The 14823-nt window shown below is 45.4% G+C and overlaps 1 protein-coding gene across 3 annotated transcripts in view; it reads left to right on the forward strand.

Moving 5' to 3' along the window:
* The first annotated feature begins 7086 nt into the window (after window positions 1-7086).
* Window positions 7087-14823, forward strand: part of RHCE (Rh blood group CcEe antigens) — a 32758-nt gene continuing 25021 nt past the window's right edge. For all 3 annotated transcript variants that reach the window (XM_074377146.1, XM_074377147.1, XM_074377148.1), the window contains exon 1: window positions 7087-7294. In XM_074377146.1, the coding sequence (XP_074233247.1) occupies window positions 7111-7294 (184 nt within the window). In that variant the 5' untranslated portion in view covers window positions 7087-7110. The remainder of the gene's footprint in view (window positions 7295-14823) is intronic.

A 14823-nucleotide genomic window follows, 5' to 3' on the forward strand; every position in this document is an offset into this window, starting at 1 on the left:
AGATGAAAAGCTTCTTGGGGATAGGATCCATACCCTGTAGAGATGCAGTTTAGAAAAATGGCAAGAGTACCTGCTTTTTTCAGACCAGGATTGAAATTCCAGCTTGGCCACTTACTAGCCTGGGAAAGCCTCAGAGCCTCTGTTACCACTCAGGTTTGTTTGCAGGCTTACCAGTTAACAAACTCTCAGGGCCAGGCATGCAGTAGGTAGTAGCAAGTAACTTCTGTTAACAGTATACTTGTTTTTCATCCTTCACCTCTACTGCAGCATGTTGATAAAGTGTCACTGGGCAGCCAAGGATAACAAACTCTGAGCTCAAAGTTTCACCAAGGCTGCCCATCATTGTGAAAGCATCTGAACAGAATGCTCTGCTGGGAGTGACAGAATAAGACTTCATTTGCCAAGGCAGGTTGGTTCATGGGGAAGGATACAGGCGGGACCTAAATAAATATGACTGGAGGCTTGAAGGCCTAGGTACATGGTGAGGTCATGGCTCCAGACTGAATAGGGGCCCCCAGACCTGAATAGCCCTCCTCTCCATGACTGCAAGTTTCCAGATAACCTGGTCCAGAGACTAATACAGTCATCCCTGTGAGATTAGGGGCCATATCTGAGGTCTTTTCCACTCCCTGCTTGTCCCTGTTGTCTAGGACAGTGCCATGGCACACTGTGGAATAGATAGGTGAATAACCAGAGAAAAGATGAGGGAGGTGCTGGGGACACATGGCAGCTTTCTGGAGCTCACTATCTAACCTGCCATCAAATAGGTTCCTGACAAGGCATTCCATACTTCTGTGGCAGAAGTGTGGACTGGCCAGGAGTTTCTTTTGGGCATAGGGCTGTGTGTGTGTAGAGAAAGGGCAGAGAGAATCTCAGGGTGATGGCCCAAGAAGAAACAATCTGGAAGTCTGGGTTCCAGATCCAATTCTGATGTCAACTCACCAGTGTCCTTAGTTGAGTCATTTGTGAACCAGTGCCAGGATCCCCCCTGTAGACACTTCAAGCCCTATGTTTAGAAGCAGAACACATTAGCTCCATTTTACAGATGAGAAAACTAAGTGCCTGCAAGAGAAAAGCCATTCTCTTTATTATGGCATCCAAAGCTGGTCACAGTGGGAACCCATGCAATTGGTACGGTAAAGGAATTTGGCTTAAGTCACAAGCTGTGCAATATCAAGCCTTGATGCTGTGGGCACGTGCTTCGGTGCCTGTAAATGGCTCTTGATGGTTAGGGTTGTTGATGGGGTGATTGACTGGAGTGGGATGATGGGAAAGGCCTCCTCGCCAAGAGCCCAGGGACAGGACTAGTAAGTCTGTCCTTCTCCGTTACCTTCTCTCTCACTCCTCTTGCCTCAGCTGGACTCTATTTTCCTGGCTCATCCTAGCCCAAGGCCCTTGGTCTCTAGCCACGTTCCAGCCTTTCCCTTCTGAGACCTGAAAGGACCCTTTCAGATCCTAAGGGCACAGAACTGGGCTGAGATGAGGCAGGCATCCTGCCTGACACAGAGATTCCTACCTCCATACCCCCATCACCATATCAGGAACCAGAGGAGATCAGCAGTGGCCATGTTACAGAAAGAGAAGAGAAATCATTGCTCTCATCAAAAGACCAAGGGCCAGACAGGAATTCAGGGCTGTTCCTCCTCTTCTCATGGGACCTTCTGATGGCCAAGGGGTTGGGATTGGTACAAGAGCTTCAACTGAGCTCATAATAGCCTGGGGAGAGATTGTTACACCCTGTTTCACAAATGAGGAAATTGCATGCCCACCTCTTTTAGCTACTTCTATCCCCTCGGGCCTACCAGACTGGGCTGGCCCAGCTGCCTTGAGCTTTGTTCCTGTCCCACAGGAGTCATGGAAAAATCCAGACGTTGGACAGCCACCTCTAATACATGTATCTGTATCCACCAGAGAACCCTATTAATGGAGGATGTTCATAGTAGTGTTTAGAACAGAAAGAGTTTAGAAATAACCCAGATATCCCACAAAGAGAGCTGGTCGAACAAATGATCACACATCCTTACCATGGAGGTCAGTGTAGCTGGAGAATGATTACGAATAGCCCTTACTCTGTACAAGTACTTCTCTAAGTACCATGTGCATTTTGATCTAATCCTCACAACAACCCTATGAGGAAGCTGTTATTATTGGTGCCATATTACAGATGAGAAAACTATGACACAGAGAAGTTAAGTCATTTGCCTAAGGTCACACAGTAAGTGATAGAACTAAGATTCAAACCCAGGCAGTTTGGTGTCAGAGCCTGGGCTCTTAGCCACCATGAAATAGTACTGTAGAAAGATTTTTCCTGGCTTGGAACCTGCTTAGGATACATGGTTCATAAAAAGAGGAAGTTACCGAGAATGTGCTATATAATCCCTTTTTTACAGGAAAAATCAAGGCATAGATTCACATGAATAGAAAAAAACCCTGAAAGGATATATGCACAAAGAAGTAGAGCTGGTTTTTGGAGATGTTGAAATCATGGGTGCTTTATGCAAGCTTTACGCATCTCTGCATTTTCAAAGTTTTCTACAGTAAATGTGCCAAGCTTGTGCAATAATAATTGCTAACATTTACGGAGTGTTTTCTACACATCTGACACTTCATGTGCACTACCTTATTTAATCTTCACAACCACCCTATGAGATTAAAATTGATTTTCTCCACTTTACAGATAAGGAGACAGACTCAGAGATATTGATCATTTTACTCAAGGTCACACAGCTAATAATTTGCAGAGCTAGAATTTGAACCCAGTTTGCCTGACTCCAAAGCTCATGTTTGTTAAATGAATAAATAATTGACTTAGCCACACTTTAACTGGGCATGCCAAGAGCAGGATCACACCCTTGGTGCAAACAAGCGTCCAGAGAGAGGATGGAGGGCCTTCCCAACTCCTTGGTTAGTGCCCATGACTGAGCTTTATCATACTTGACTCAGGTGAGGAGGGTGTGGTGAATATTCTCATAGAGTCCTGTTTTTACAGAAAATGCATGATTACATAGGGAAGCTGCCATCTCTCTGACTTGATTCATAACACCTGGAGGAAGTCTGGCTACTCAAACCAGAATGCCACAGTCATGGCACCACCTGGCCACCTTCATTTCCAAAACACACGTTGCCAAGCACACATACATATTCTCATTGTTATAATAACTCTCTGAGAAAAACAAAGCAGCTCATCTTATTTGACTCATAAGAAAATTGAGACTGTGAGTGGTTTAGTACATGGAAGGTAGAATTGCAGAGTAGTTAACGGCGCAAGCTATGGCATCAGATGGATGTAGATTGGGCCCTAATTCTGCTGTTTATTAGCTGTGTGGCTTTGGGCACTCACATCAACTCTCTGAGCAGCAGTTTTTTCATCTGTACGATGGGAGTGATGATGCCTGTACTCACAGGCTTGAGGAGAAGAGTAAATGAAATAATGTGTGCAAAATGCTTGGCCCAACGCTTGGCATTCCAGAAATGGCTGCTGTCAATCAGTCAACAAATATTTACTGAGATCCTACTATGGACTAAGCCCTGGGTGCTGAAGATACAACAGTCAAACATTCCTGGTTTCACGTTGCTTGGGTCTGAGTTGGTGAGGGTGGGAGCATGCAGATGCCTGGGGGGAGGAATGTTTTAGGCATTGGAAGTGGCAGGTACACACAACGCTTTTTTCCCCAACGTTTTATTATGAAAAATTTCAAACATATACCCAAAAAGTTGAAAGACATGTTCACTGAAAAGCCATTCACCTCTGTTGTTCAGAGTCTGCAATTAACGTTTGATTTGTCTTACAACACTTCTGCCCTAGATCACCTGTGCTGCTTAGTATCAGAGGTTCTGCCTTGAAGATTTGGAGTCAGACTATCTGGACCTGTAGTCCGAAAACAGGGGCCTTTTGCAAGAGTCAGAAGGGAAGAGAGAAAACTTCCCTCCTGACCAGTCTTTTGGGAGAGGCCCACTGCAGTGGGTACTGCCTTTTATGAAAGAAAGCTTTTCTGTTCAGTGAGGAGCTTGGCCCTCTTGTCAAGCAGTCTGTCCCTCTTTGGGGCAGGATCAGGACACACAGGGGTTTAGGATGCCACCACTGAGTTTTCCAGCTGCTAAACACAACCGTCTGGGAGCTTCAAGCCCAGGGGCTAGCAGTGACTGGAAGTCTTCAGTGTCCATCTGCCTGACATTTGGTGCCCTTGGGCAGGTGGGTCCGGCTGCCTGATTTACAAGCTGCTGGTACAGGACCCAGGCCAGCAGGAGTCACATTCATTCATCCTACTCACAGAGGAGTTCCCCCCTTAATGAAACCCAGTTCATACCAAATGCTGATGGCCAAAAGAAGGCCAGAAATCAGGACCAGGGCTGACCATAAGGGAAATAGAGACTTCTGATCTCCAACCTCAAGAGATCCTGGCACTTTCTCCCTTATTTACTGCTGAGGTAGCAGAGGGCTTGGAATCCTACATTCCTAGACTTTTGGAGGTAGAAGAAGACTTAGAAGTTATCTGAGCTAAAGTTAAGTGGTTAAACACCCAGATGCATAAGTCAGACTGCCTGGGTTTAAATCCCAGCTCTTACTACTTACTAGCCCCGTAAGCTTGGGCAAGTCACCTAAACTTCCTGTGTCTCAGGTTTGTTCCTCATTTGTAATATACGGCCAACAGTACCCACTTCACAGACTCCTTAGCTGAGTTCATACCTGTAAAGGGCCTAGGACAGTGCCGAGCAATGCTAAGTGCTAAGTAAATGTTAGCTCCTAACAACACCTAAAGCAAAAGTAACCAGTTAGTGGTTTGCAGCCCATTTTCTTTTCCTATGCATGCCTTAACATATTGTATTGTTATTATTATTTCACAAAAGTGGGAACATACTGTACACACTGTTCCATAACTTCTTTTTTCACCAAGTAATATATCCTCTCTGACACTTTTGATATATCTTAAAAGCATTTTTCTCTGGATTTGTCCCCATGTTCAGAACCATCATATTGGTGGCAAGTTGTGTGTCCTGTAGTTTGCTTAACCAGTCCCCTACTACTGGGCATTTAGGCTATTGTCAACTTTTCTCTTCTGTAAGTAAAGCTGTACTGAGCAAGAAGTGACTGATACCAATGACTGTATGACCTTGGTTATGACCTTCTGAGTCTTAAGCTTCTTCATCTAAAAACAAAATGACAAGATTCTACCAGGTGATTAAAATCTCCCATGACCCACATATGATTCACTTGTAAGACATCTCTGACAAGTAACCATCAACTTCTGCTTACATTCCCCTAGTGACAGGGTGCTCACTACCTCATGAATGGCCAAGAAAGTATCCACTCTTGCTGGGCCAAAATCTGCCTCCCCGCAACTCCTATCCTAGTTTGACTTTCTGGGCCCCCATAAATTCAGTCTATACTCGGTGGCCAGTGGCTGGGGCCAGTGTAGAAAGTAAAAAAAACTTCGATTCCTCCATTTCTTCCTTCCCCCTCCTCCCACCCTTTCCTGATGCTTATTATATATCACACCTTCTGCTAGGCACATGGATGTGGTCAAAGAAGTTAGCTGCAGGGTCAGAACTTGAGGCCAGGTGCCCTAAGTCCCATTCAAACGGACTGTCCTCCATTGTGGGATGGGGGTGCTGAGGCCAGTGGCCTTCCTTAAATGCATTGGAGTGCTCATGTCCCAGGGAGAGTCCTGGGTTGCTCTGTGAGGAAGTGACCAGAAGGAGTAAGGGGAGGGCCCACTTCAACCTTGGGCTGGATCAGGACTCCTGCCAGAGTTTTACTAGAGCTGAACCCAAGCCTCCTGTCTTTTCCCTCATCTGCCCTTAAGAGATTTAGAAACAGGTAGATTTAAATACAGATTCTGATAGAAATAATTTCAACTGTGTAGCTCTGAGGAGTTAGTTATCTGTGGGTCCTGTCTATGTCCTCCCCAGGGCTTAGTATTTTTCTTTGCTTTCATTCATTAAACACATTCTTTTTTTCCTTAACATCTTTGTTATGGTATGATTCCTGTATAGTAAACTATACATATTTCAGATGTACAATTTGATGAATTTTGGTAGATGTGTACACCAATGAAACCACCACCACAACCAAGATAACTAACATTTCCATCACTCTCCAAGAGGTATAAATTTCAAATTCCTAATTTATCCCTTCCCACCCACTTCCCCTCCGGTAACCATAAGTTTGTTCTCTAAGTCTATGGGTTTGTTTCTGTTTTGTGGATAAGTTTATTTGTGTCCTTTTTTTAGATTCCACACATAAGTGATATCATATGGTATTTTTCTTTCTCTTTCTGACTTACTTCACTTAGAATGACAATCTCCAGGTCCATCCATGTTGCTGCAAATCGTATTATTTTATTCTTTTTTATGACTGAATAGTATTCCATTTTATATATATACACATCTTCTTTATCCAGTCGTTTGTTGATGGACATTTATGTTGCTTCCATGTCTTGGCTATAGTAAGTAGTGCTGTTGTGAACATTGGGGTACATGTGTCTTTTTGAATTATATTTTCCTCCAGATATATGCCCAGGAGTGAGATTGCTGGATCATATAGTAAGACTATTTTTAGTTTTTCAAGGACCCTCCATACTGTCCTCCACAATGGCTGCATCAATTTACATTCCCACCAACAGTCAACACATCCTTTTAAAGAGCCCACTGGGTGCCTTCTCTGACATGTGGTAAGGTTTTAAAGAGAAATTTTGCCAATCCAAAGCCCCATCTGAGCCTCAATTTCCCCATTTGTAAAATAGGAAAGTTGATCTATTCTCTGCCTCTCTTCCAAGGATATGGTGAGGGTAAATGGAAGTAATGGGTAAAAGAGGATTCTTATGTTTGGGTGTCAAGTGAATGAATGCTCTCTTTTCAACTGAGCACAGTGCCTGACCCAGAGGAGGAATGCAGCAGCTGCTTGAATGAATAAATATATTAATGACTAAATGAATCAATTAGTGTTAGAATAAATGCATGTCTCCCCACTCCCTGTCATAGCTCCTCTGCTCCCGCGTTAACTCCACAACGAGCCAGCAGAGCCAGCCTTGCAGCCCAAGATAAGACCTTTGGTGGGTGTCTCCCCTATCACTCCTGCAAGTGGATGTGGGGGCAGAGGAGTAAGGCCTGATGCTGGTGGAACCACTGCACAGAGACGGACACAGGATGGGCTCCAAGTACCAACAGTCTCTGTGGGGCTGCCTGCCCCTGTGGGCTTTATTGCTAGAGGTGGCTCTCATTCTCATCTTCTTACTTTTCACCTCCTATGACACTTCTTCAAAGGATCAAAAGGATCTCCTGGGGACCTTTCGAGGTGAGTGTCCAGAGGGGAGGTGGTTGCAGAGGCAAATAGCTGCGGTAGGGAAGAGAAGGTCTGTAGTCCTCCAGGGGCCTAGGTGTTCCTTTCCATGAAGTCTCCAAGGAAAGGGGTTCCCTCATCTTCCATTGGTTGTGCAAAGACCCAGTCATCAATGTAGTCTCTGCTTTAGGACCAGGGTGGAGATCACCTCTTCCGTGAAGCCCTCCTTGATTTGTCAAGCAGAGTGAGGGAACTCCTCTTCTGTGTTCCCAGAATTCCCTCAAATGGTCTTCACAATTCTCTGCTTCTCTTCTTCTTCCTCACCCTCCCCCTCCCTTCACAGCAAGGAATTGCCTGTTATTGGGTTTGAGATTTTTTGTTTCCCTTTATGGGGTCCCTTTTTCTCATTTTGGTACCACCCTCCTGTTGGAAGCTTTCTTCTCACTTAGGGGCTGGGAAGTCTGCATTTTGTCTGCAAATCCAGAGCCATAAGCTATAGCTGAAGGGGAATGTAGGATGCTTGTTATTTTATATGCAGCTAAAAATATTCATAGACTGTGATGAGAACAACTGTAAACAAGACAGGTGTCCACAATGGTGTGGTTTTTGCTTTTTAAAAAAAGTTGAGGTGAGTTTTCTAGTATATCAGTGGGCCCATATGTTGTTTATGATAATAGAAGGGCCTCCTTGAGTGACATCCTTGAGACAAAGCTGAAGATTGAGCCTGTGAGTGCTTGCTTGTTTCTAAGTGATGTTAACTGAATAGTTAACCAGAAGCAAAGGGAAGGCACCCTGGGCCCTCAGCAGTGGAAATAGGGTAAAGAGATGGCTTCGGGAGGGAAGTCCCTGCACTACTTAGTGGGCGAGCCCAGAGAGTGCCCTCAGTGCCAAACAAGCAAGGCCTGGGCACAATTTTAATTCCTTTCAATTTAATTCTTTTTAATCTAGCACAATGTAATTCAATGCATTCATTCATTCATTCATTCATTTAACCCTGTATTATAAACCGTGAGGAATCCAGACACACGCCAATTAGAGCTGATACTTCTTGAGCACTTACTATGCACCAAGCACTATTCTAAATGCTTTACATGGAACCCTCACAGCAACCCTGCGAGATAGGTTCTGTTATGATCTCCATTTTTCATATGAGGAAGCTAGAAAGCACTGAGTGATTTGCCCAAGGTCTCTCAGCTGGCAATAGCACAGCAGGGTTAAACTTGGGCAGCCTGGTTTCAATCTGCACGCCATGTAACAACGATGTTTCATGGCCCTGCTTTACAGTGAAGTTGAATCACTTGTCATATGACCAGTAGGCATAGGAGCCAATATTCCAACTTTGTAGTATGGATCCAGGGTCCATGTTCTTTATTCCTAGGCTGTGCTACTTACACATAGATGTAAAGTGTCCTGAGATGCTCGCTTCATATGCAAGCACAGAGGAGGGCCCACAACCCAGGCAGAGAGAGTGACTGGCCAGCCAGGTCTTGGAGCCTCGGTAGGAATAACTGTGTGAAAGTGGAGAGTGGAGCACACAGCAGGAACCACTGTGTGTGCACTCACTGGACTGGACCAGGCTAGGGTTCAACACTGCAGTGTTTTTGGAGAAGAAAGAGGGAGGCAGGGCATGGTGGACCCATTGTGTTGAGCAAGAAGTTTGCCCTTCATTCTTTTGATCTACTAGGGAAAAGGGGGTGATCAGTTCACATTTGGGTTATGGAGAAAGCCATCCTAGGGCTGGCATGGGGGATGACTCGAAATGGGAGGCCAGTGCAGAGGCTGTGGTGTAGAATGGACCAGAGGGCTTCATACTTTTCTGATTGTGAACACCATTTTATCAAACAGGCAATGTTAGACTTAAGTACTGCTACATTAATATATTTTGTACATTATAATACATATACACAAATTAGAAAATGTGAAAGTGATCAAAATAAAACATATAATATTTTGAAATTACTGGTCATAATGGTGTCAGTCACTCTTAAGGCAAAGTCCACTGTTACCAGTAATGATAATGGATGTAAATCCTTTTCTTTAGAGTCTTCTGGATAATTTCAAATTATCTTGCTTGATTTCTTGTCAGATATGATTAGACTGACTTTTTTAAAACTTTGAATGTGACTGTCGAAGAGTCTGCCCAAGAGAAGTATCACTCTGCCCTTTTGTTTCCGTGTGCTTGACTGCCAGTATTCTTTTGCCTTCAGTCTGTGTTTTTTGGCAGGACTCATTTAAGCCATCAGTCTGTTTTGTGAAGGTCAGTTGAGTTAAAACTAAGTCATGTTCTGTCAATCCACTTAATCTAATCCAGTCCATGTAAACGCTAATAAGTTGTTTAAACCAGTCAATTCTAAAAAAAGGCATTTTTGAGATAATCTGGAAATCTGAATAAAATGTGAATATTCTAGCAGATACACGAATTGATGTTGGTTTTGTTAGGTGTGATAGGAGCCTGGTGGGTGTTTTTAAAGGCCCTGTTAGAGAAGCATACAGAAATGGCATGGTGTCTGGGGTCTGCTTCATGCCAGAAAAAAAGAAGGAAAGGAAGGAAGAAAACAAGTAGAGGAGGATAATAAAAGCAAGGTTGACCCCGTGTGACAGTCATCAAAGCTGGGAAGGGGGACAAGAGGCTCACTGTGCTACTCACTCTTTTTTTGTGTATGCTTAAAACTTTCCATAATAAAGAGATGAATTTTAAAACAAAACAAAACAAAACCCTGTCATTAGTTGCAACATGATGAATATGGAGAAACACGTGTCACTCCCTTCTTGGTGGCCAAATGTTCCCTAAGGACATCTTCTAAAGCTAGGAGACTAAGCTGTCTGACATCCTGAGCAAATGAGAAGAGGCTTCTGGGTTCATCTGAACATTAAACTCTTGCAGAGTTGCAAACTTCACCAAGTGCCTTTAGAGGTAGAAGAACCTATATCAGAGGTTCTTAAAATGTGGTCCCCAGATCAGCCACCTCAGCATCCCTTGGGAGCTTGTTAGAAATGCAAGTTCCCAGGCCCCATCCATGCCTACTGCTCCGAAACTCAAGGGGTGGGGCCCAGCAGTCTGTGTTTTACCAAGTCGTCTAAGAGACTGTAGTGCACACAGAAGTTTGGGGACTACTGGAGCTAGACTGATTCAAATCTTGCCTCTGCCTCTTATCTGTGAGACCTTGGGCAAATCCCTCAACCTCTCTCTGCCTCCATTTCAACCTCTGTCACATGATGATAGTACTTATTTCATTAAATTGTTGAAAGGATTGAAAGAATGAACACATACGAAGACTGATAAAGGACACTAGCTTTTATTGTTAATAAACTTTAATTTCTTATTTTTTAAGTAAAAATGAATAGAACTTAAAGTGCAGTCTCTGCTTCTGGCAGCCCCCGTAGATTGTCTGGAGCACCTTCTGAGGGAAGAAGCAAAGAGTCAGATTCAAGAGATATTTCGGAGGTAAAATCAGCTGTACTTGGTGAAAACGAGGGAGGAGTCAAGGATGGCTTCAGACATACGATTTGGCAGATGGAGGTGCCCATTCCTGAGATGAGAAGTGCAAGGGGAGGAGCAGATACAGTGATATATTCATCCTGGGCTTGGGGTTGAGGTGCCTGTGAGGTACTTAGGGGAAGTCAGTGTGTCTATTATCTACTGTTGCATAACAAACTGCCCCCAACCTTACTGGCTTAAAATAGCAATCATCTAATTTGCTCCCGACCATGATTCTGTGGTTCAGCAATTTCAGCCATACTCTGCGATGCAGTTCTTCTGTTGGTTTCACCTAGGCTTACCATGCATCTCCAGCCTGGAGGTTTGACTGGGGCTATATGGCTTCAGATGACTGCCTTCACATGTTTGGCAGTTGGTGCTGGCTGGCAGCTAGCCCACATGGCTCCAGCAGACTAGCCCAGGCTTTTCACAGGGCAGCTGAGGAGTTACCACAGTAAGACAGGGCAAGCCCCAGTGCCCAGGTGCTTTTCAAGCCTCTGCTTGTATCGTGTTTGCTAATGCTCCATTAGCCACAGCCAATTAGCCAATCACAAGATCAAACTCGGGTGGGCGGGGTCTATACTGGAAGGCATGATTCACTGGGGGCCATTACTATGCCAGTCTATCACACAGAGCCTGCTTGAAAGCTGCCAAATTGGGGGATGATCCTAGGCCCTGCACTGTGGCTACCACCCAGTTCCCCTCTGCACTCCTTAGAAGCAGGAAGGACAGCTACTAAGAGACCACAGAGGCTTTGCCAGTGACATGTAAATATGCCCAAATCCTGGCACCTTCCACATTTTAGCCTTGGCTGCCCTTTGATTGGGCAATCTCTTTTTCTCTTCCCAGACTGCTGCAGGGGTGAGGGTAGGGTGGGAGTTAAGGCAGTGGGGGAAGGGAAGGCAGCATGGGACTCCATGGATGGTCCCAGACCAGGGCTGCAGAGGTCCTCCTATCCAGTGGTGGAGAGCACAGTGTGGAGGTTGAGCCCAGGGCCTGAGGGACCAAACCAGGGCCTGGCCTCAGAGCTGATGATGCTGAAGTGTCTGCAGGCCATAGGGCAGGGGCAAGTGTGGGTGGGAAGAGAGAACTAGACTCTCAGGGGCAGCCAGGTCGAAGGAGAGGGAACAGTCCTGCCCAAAGTCACACAGCTAAGTGGCAGGCATGGGATAATAGTTACTAACACTTAGTTACTAGCACCCAGCACCAGGCTAAGCGATTTGTAGGAGCCAGCGAACTCAGTGCTCACAGCAGTCCGCTGAGCAGGTGCCTCTGTTTCAGACCATTTTACAGATGAGGAAGTAGGGACACAGAGGTAGAGACAGGCTCTGACTCTGACAACCTGACTCGGGCCCACACTCTTCACATGACCCTGGATATGCTGTATGATGAGGCGGGATGGCATAGTGGTTAAACGCAGAGTCAGGATTCAGATCTTCCACCACAGTTTGCTAGCTGTGTGACCTGAGCTAGTTACAGCACCTCTCTGTGCCATTGTTTCCCCATCTGTAAAGTGGGAATAATAAACCGTACCTCCTGCCTGAGGTTGTTGTAGGTTAAGGCTGTCAGGCACTTGGAACAGTGCCTGGTATGTGGAGGGCATCGTATATGTGCCCGCTGTTACAATGATAGTAATTATTGCCCTGCAGGACTCCCAAGTTAGATTTTCTCTAAGTCATGGGACTTTAATAAACTTCGAAGGCCTGTTTCAGACTGTAAAACTCCCCACTGGGGCCCAGTCATTGGGGCCCCCCCGCAGCGATCCATTCCTTGTCACCCCTGGACACCTTGAGTCCATTAGCATATCAGACCAGCAGCTCATGTGGGGCGTGGCGCAGGCTCTGAGAGGTGGAGGCTGACATCAGTGGGGAGGCCCTCAATTGGGATAGAAGTTGGGGTCCACGTTGTGGGATGTAGGAGGATGCAGGGGGTGAGGGAAGAGAGGCCTTGAAATCATACGAGATTTACTGACCAGTCTGGGGTGAAGGGTGAATGGGCTCTGTCAACAGCTCCCAGAAACTAACACCGTAATTTCATCCCCCTGGCTGAAGCGCAACCCCTCCCTCAGGGACAGGGTGGGGCCTTGGGAGGAAGGTCCTGAGCTCCTAGACCTGGCAGCAGGCATTGCAGCTGTGCCTGATAAAGCCCCCCAACCAAGAGCCTCTGACTTTCTAATCTTTAGAGCTCCACCTGTCCCCACTCACTGACCCCTGCCTAGGAATACCCCAGAGCGGTGAGGTCCTTAGAGAGTATCCAGTCTGACTCCTGCGTGTTACAGATAGGGAAACTGAGGCCCAAAGAGGGCAAGGGACTTGCCCAAGGTCCCTTAGTGAGGTGAGGGCAAACTAGAGAAAGAAACAGCCCAGCCTGGTGGAAGGGCACTGTACCGGGAATTCAGAGCTTGGTTCTGCTGCTGACATGCTGTATGGCCTTGAGGAAGTTACAGACTCTCTCTGGTCCCCTTCTATAAAATGAGAGGAAAATGGAAGTGTGTTCTACTCATGGAAACTTCAATTTGAAGTCCGGACCCTAGCATTGTACCCTTCATACACATAGTTTCCTGCTTGGCTTTTGAAGGAATCTGAGCAATCCCAAGAGGATTGCCCTATACAAAATGTGCCCTGCCCACCCACATTCCACCCCAATTCCTAAGAGGATGCAAGACAGAATCATTGCCGATACCTCTCCTTCCCTCATGTCAGAGAAGAAAGTGCAAGAATTTGAATCTTCCCGAACCCCCACTTCTTACCCACTGCCCAAGTCCCCAGATCACATGGAGGTGCCCAGGTCTCCTACATCCCGGTGTTGTCAGGCTGATATGGGATCATCAACACTCACCCACATACTACGTGCAAGACCCTAGGGATGCGTACTTTTCAATGAAAGTGAATTTAAATATAAATTGAAGAGGCTTTGGAGAATTCTGGAAGTGAAAGCTTCCTCTTTGTTATCAGAGCCAAGGCTGGAGACCAGTGGAGACCAGGTGAGTCATTATCACTGTGAGGGTGATGATGGTGATGATCACGTACGTGCCAGGCACTGTACCCGGCTCTTGAACAAAAGACATGACTTCCTTTGGATCTCCCAGCACCCTCTGAGGCAGGAGGATAATTGTCCCTATTTAGCTGATGGGGAAAGTAAGCAACCTGTAAATCTGCACAACTAAGAGGGTGAAACACATAAATTGCCATTTTTATAGGTCAAAACAGTCAAATGTTGGCAATTTATATTGTTAACCGAATAGGGAACAATAGAGCTGCGGTCAAACTGAACTGTCTGACCTCAAAGCCCATGCCTTTTTCCTTTAAAAGAAAATAATTTACTGTCTACATGCTGGTTGTAGAAAATTTTAACACTGAAATGGAAAAAAAAAAAAAAGTAAAACTCTCCTCAACCCAGACATAATCTCCCTAGGGGGAAAAATTCTTTCAAGCTCTCTCTCCAGGCATCTATACACATGTGAAAATAGTTGATGTTTGTTAATAAAATAGTCTTTACTATTTTGAGAAATTATGTGCATTATACTATTTGATTCTTGCAACCTGACGAGGGAGGTATGATTATATTCCCCATTGAATGGATGAGAACACCAAGAGAACAGATAGGTCAAGGCACAGGCTTCAGAGCAGGCGGTTTAGGTTTAGATCTCAGCTCTGCCAGCAAGAGCAAGTTACTTCATCCTTTTGTGCCTTGGTTTTCCTATCTGTAAAATGGTCATAATAACAGCGCCCAAATTGAAGGGTGGTTGTGAGAACTAAATGAGAGAGTTTATGCAAAATGGTTAAAACAGTGTTGGCACTTGGTAAACACTTAATAAATGTAGGCTGTTATAAAAGTTCAGAGACATTAAATGACTAGAGAGATGAAGCCACACAGCCGGAAAGTGCCAGAGCCCAGATATGACCCCAAGCTTATCTGGTTCCAGAGCCTAAACCGTTACCCGTTTTTCAAACCTGGAATTAGTTCAAAGCATCCACCCTGTTCCTTTTGCTGGTCCCCTCCCGAACAATAGGTAAGTCCCTTGTGCTCACCTGCCCCAGCAGCCTCTGCACAGGGTCTGAGGCTG

The sequence above is a fragment of the Camelus bactrianus genome, chromosome 13 (genome assembly GCF_048773025.1).
Source record: "Camelus bactrianus isolate YW-2024 breed Bactrian camel chromosome 13, ASM4877302v1, whole genome shotgun sequence".
Lineage (NCBI taxonomy): Eukaryota > Metazoa > Chordata > Mammalia > Artiodactyla > Camelidae > Camelus > Camelus bactrianus.